General features: G+C 39.6%; 1 protein-coding gene across 1 annotated transcript; it reads left to right on the forward strand.

Annotated features, from left to right (window-relative positions):
* Nucleotides 1–3,267: 3,267 nt before the first annotated feature.
* On the forward strand, nt 3,268–4,165 carry LOC111488891 (wound-induced protein 1-like). The gene has a single exon (XM_023136820.1). The coding sequence runs from the start codon at nt 3,564–3,566 to the stop codon at nt 3,888–3,890; it is 327 nt and encodes a 108-aa protein (XP_022992588.1). The 5' UTR covers nt 3,268–3,563; the 3' UTR covers nt 3,891–4,165.
* The last annotated feature ends 434 nt before the right edge of the window (nt 4,166–4,599 follow it).

The following is a 4,599-nucleotide window of genomic DNA, read 5'->3' on the forward strand; positions in this document are numbered from 1 at the left end:
TTTTTTTTTTTTTTTTTTTTTTTTTTTTTTTTTTTTTTTTTTTTTTTTTTTTTTTTTTTTTTTTTTTTTTTTTTTTTTTTTTTTTTTTTTTTTTATTGTAACAATCTAACCCTACCGCTAGCCGGTATGTATTGCCCTCTTTAGGCTCGCCACTAGCAGATATTGTCCTCTTTGAGCTTTTCCTTCTGAGTTTCCCTAAAGGTTTTTAAACGCATCCGTTAGGGAGAGGTTTCCATACCCTTATACGAAATGTTTCGTTCTCTTCTTCAACCGATGTTGGATCTCACAATCCACCTCTCTTGAAGGCCCAGCGTTCTCATTGGCATGCCACCCGGTGTTTGGCTTTGATAGAATTTGTAATAGCTCAAGTCCACCACTAACAGATATTGTACTCTTTGGGATCTCACAATTCACCTCCCTTGAGGGTCCAACATCCTTTCTGGCATATCACCAGGTGTCTCGCTCTAATACCATTTGTAACTGCTCAAGCTCACTGCTAGTAAATATTGTCCTCTTTAGTCTTTCCCTTCTGGGCTTCCATTCAAGGATTTAAAACGTATCTGCTAGAGAAGCTCCCACTCTTATAAGAAATGTTTCGTTTCATTCTCCAACCGAGGTGGGATCTCACACATTGTTTGAAACAATTCAAGAGACTGCATGTATTTCATCTCCTCAACCCTTTAATCAAGAGACTGTTTGGCAAAATGAGCCCACCGCTAGGAGTATTATCCTCTTTAACTTTTCCTTTTGAGCTTCTCCTCAAGGTTTTAAAATGCGTCTATTAGAGAGAGAGGTTTTTACACTCTTATAAAGAATGTTTCGTTCTCCTCTCCAACCGATGTTGGATTTCACACATTTAAAAAGTCTAAAAATGGCCCCACATAATGTTACAACCATAGGTCATTTTAAGCTTAGACCCGCTTAAATTTACTTCAGAACCTTAAATTAATAGATACTGTCCTTACTCCAAGTGTTTGCTGTCGGAGAAGCGCCCTTACAACACTGTCCCACACACTGTTCAAAGAATTTAGCCACACCCCTCGTCCCATTGAATATGATTCTTATAAACTGTTCATGTTGGCTCATTGCAATCAGCATCACACAATATATGCTCTGCTCACACTTGTGGTCAAGTAAATAGTTTGTATCATCAATTATTGCAAGTGCTGTTCTTTCTCTAAAAGAAAAATATCATAAACACTGTTACTGCTGTGCATTTGTCCATTGATTTGCATCTGCATTGTGTGGAATGAAGAGTTTTGTTGGTGTTTTTTGTATCCCGACAACAGATTAGTTTCGAGGTCAGTGATGGGTCGTTTTCATGGCCATAATTGGTGGAGCTGTCGTATGAAATGTCTGTGATGGAGCTGGATTTAGTGGCCATCGTAAAAGCTGTAACATCACCCATTTGCTGATCGTTCACATTCCAACTCTGCCATTATTCCTCACAAATTGGGTTTATGAGACAGTCTAGTGTGTGGGATATGCGCATACCATAATGTTCACTTCCTGCTGTTCATTTTAGACCATTTCCCCTTCAAACTTCGACTGCTCATTACGGTCTAAACTTCTACTCTGTCTTCAGGACCACCTAACTTTCGCCGCCCTTAACTCTCAACCGTCTATCTGGTCCCTCACATTTGGATATAGATATCCATTTTATCCACAAGAATCCATTCTAACCCTTGACACAATCGCACTTTTGAAGTCAGCAGATTAGCGATTGTGCAGCACTCACTTTCCAACGACAAGTGAGCTAAGCCAATTTGTTCTTGCGTCGCCTACGGCCAAGCGACGTATGATCAAGCCTCTAACCTCGGTTTTAAAAGAATGTTTTAGAAAACGAATGCAGAAAGAGATTTTAGAAAGAGACGTTATATAAGCAAGCAAACCTTACCTTGGGTACAGGGAGGAAATTCTCCATTTTTACAGGAAAATGGAGAAGAGAGTGGAGAACATTTTCACCATTCGATAAATGAGATTGGGGATAGATTATATTTCTAGGCCCCGCCCAATTCACTGTCCCACCGTGCATAATATATATATATATACACACCATGTTTGGGTTTAATTTTAAGATCCATCTGATGAAGATCATGTGGTCCAGAATCGGCCGTGATGGCCCCATCAGTGACAGATGAACATAGGCTGTACTGTATGAAGCAATCTTATATTCACACAAATAATTCATTTGGCTTTATTTAATTATGAAATGCTCTATTTTTCTTCCATTATTTACCAAACTGCTTCATTATTGAGTTTGGTCGGTTTGTTGCATAATTACTCCTTTTTTACTTTTTTTTTTTTTTTTTCTAACTAACCAATAGCCGTAGGGATATTTTCTAAATTTATTTTAAAAATAATAAAAATTGTAAATTCACATAGAGATATTGGAACAGTCCTTTTCCTGTGGAGAAGTCAAAAAGGAAGCCGCCCCTCTAATCGCTTATCTTTTTTAAAATTAATAAATAATTTTATATTTATTTTAAAAAAAGAAGAGAAAAATACATGCCCCCTCTACTTTCCATTATTAATTAATTAAAAATAAAAAAGAACAAAATGCAATGCTTAATATCCTATCATGTTGTGTCCACCAATTTATACAATTAAATAGCAACATATGTGTCAGGAGCTTCACGAGGGACGGGCTCACATAAGTAATTTGACCCACCATCGACAGAACCCATGAACCTATAAACCTATTGATTTTGGAAGGTTCCAATACCCATAACAACTAAGGGTATATCCTATGCTCCCTTTCAACATATATTATTACAAAGATGGATAGGAGAATATGGTATCCATACTATACCCATTCCCGCCTAACTTTAATACTCATTTATTTATTTATTCTAAGTCTATGCAAATATTATCGACCCAAAATTATTTAAAACTTTTAATATCAATAGCTTCCTAACGTATTTGAAATGACTTTATAAACGCTAAATATATTAATAAAATAAAAGTGTGATTCCTAGTAGATGGTGTAAAGTAGGGTTTAGGGTAATCTCATAAACCTTTTTTTTTTTTTTTTTCTGGTCAACTGGAGTTGGCTTGACCATTCTCCATTTTCGCTTCCCTGCATCGCGCTTCATAAAGAAAACCCGTATCCACTAATCAGAACACGCCACGTCTCCACTCAATTTAGATGAAACTACCAAAATGGACAAATGTATTCGCCGTGCGTTTTGATTGGCCACGTGTAAATCTCCAAAATAGATGAAGATGTAGAGAATTCCTTGTCCAGATATGCTCGTCCCTATAAATACCCTTTCCTCCCCGTGAAAGCCTCACCGGTTCTCTTCTGGTTCTGAACACAGTGTTGTTAATCTTCTCCACCTTCGTTTATCAAAATCTTGGGAGTCCGAGGCTTAGGCTAAGGCAAACTTCTGCAAGAACTGGCTAACTCTCAGGGAATTCTGGAGGAAGAAGATTCCAGTAATCAAAGGGTGGTTCTTGCCCTATATGAGGCCTTGAGCTCTCGAAACGTGAACACCGTTCACCAAATCCTCGCCCCTGATCTCGAGTGGTGGTTCCACGGTCCGCCATCGCACCAATTTCTGATGCGCCTTCTCACTGGAGCCTCATCCGACGGCCAATCCTTTCAGTTCGTTCCTCAATCAATCACATCCTTCGGCCCCACCGTCCTCGTCGAAGGCTGCGACCCTAGCCGTTCCATCTCCTGGATCCACGCTTGGACCGTCACAGATGGGATAATCACACAGGTCCGCGAATATTTCAATTCCTCTCTCACCGTTACTCGTCTCGGAGATCCAACCGACTCACCGTCGTCCTCTGCCTCGCCGTTGTACCATTGCCCTTCCATTTGGGAAAGTAGTCTGTCCAATCAGGTCGGGAAATCGGTGCCTGGCCTCGTCTTGGCCATTTAATCAAATACCAATCTCTCTGGTTTCTATCACAACAAAATAAATCTGAAAAAGCTCCCGAGAGATGTAAGAAACACAGGGTGTGTGCGTGTGTGCTTTGATTGAATTGTCCCGTCGCGTCGATTGCTTTGCTGTTTACAATTTCTGTGAGTTTTTTATATACTGTCTGTGTGGTGATTGGGTCAACGCCATGGAAATGACATCCAATTGGCTAATTCCCGACGTATTTGTAATCGTTTCAATAAGGACACGTTCCAATGTTTTGTCTTCAAAAAGCCTCTCATATTCTCAAATCTTTTTCCCTTCCTACTTTCCTTTTGTATGGTGAATGACGTAAACTCTGGTTCGGTGGATGAAATCTGGCTCGAAACAAGTAAAAATTTTGCAGACTTTAAGAGGAATGGATGAATGGTGAACGATGGGTACTATTTTTGGATTCCTAAAACTGCGAATCTGTGCAAAACGAAAATGAAACGTGAAGAAAATATGCCGATTGTTTTGGATAACGTCGAAAAACAGCCTTACCAGTAGTAGAATGGAAGGAGGAGACTAACTAGTGTGTTTTGCCTGCCACGTGTACGGTTCGATGTGATTTGAGATCCAGAAGGTTCTCGGACGGTCCATCAGCGGCGTGAGGGCTTTTTTTTAACCACTTGTGGTGGGTCTTGGAATATGACAAGTAGGATGTCTGATCTTCGAGATCAGACGGTCC

This window comes from Cucurbita maxima, unplaced genomic scaffold (genome assembly GCF_002738345.1).
Source record: "Cucurbita maxima cultivar Rimu unplaced genomic scaffold, Cmax_1.0 Cma_Scf00014, whole genome shotgun sequence".
NCBI lineage: Eukaryota > Viridiplantae > Streptophyta > Magnoliopsida > Cucurbitales > Cucurbitaceae > Cucurbita > Cucurbita maxima.

Bases quoted from the DNA above. Each gene is read 5' to 3' on its own strand.
- LOC111488891 (XM_023136820.1), top strand. From the start codon at position 3,564: ATGCGCCTTCTCACTGGAGCCTCATCCGACGGCCAATCCTTTCAGTTC.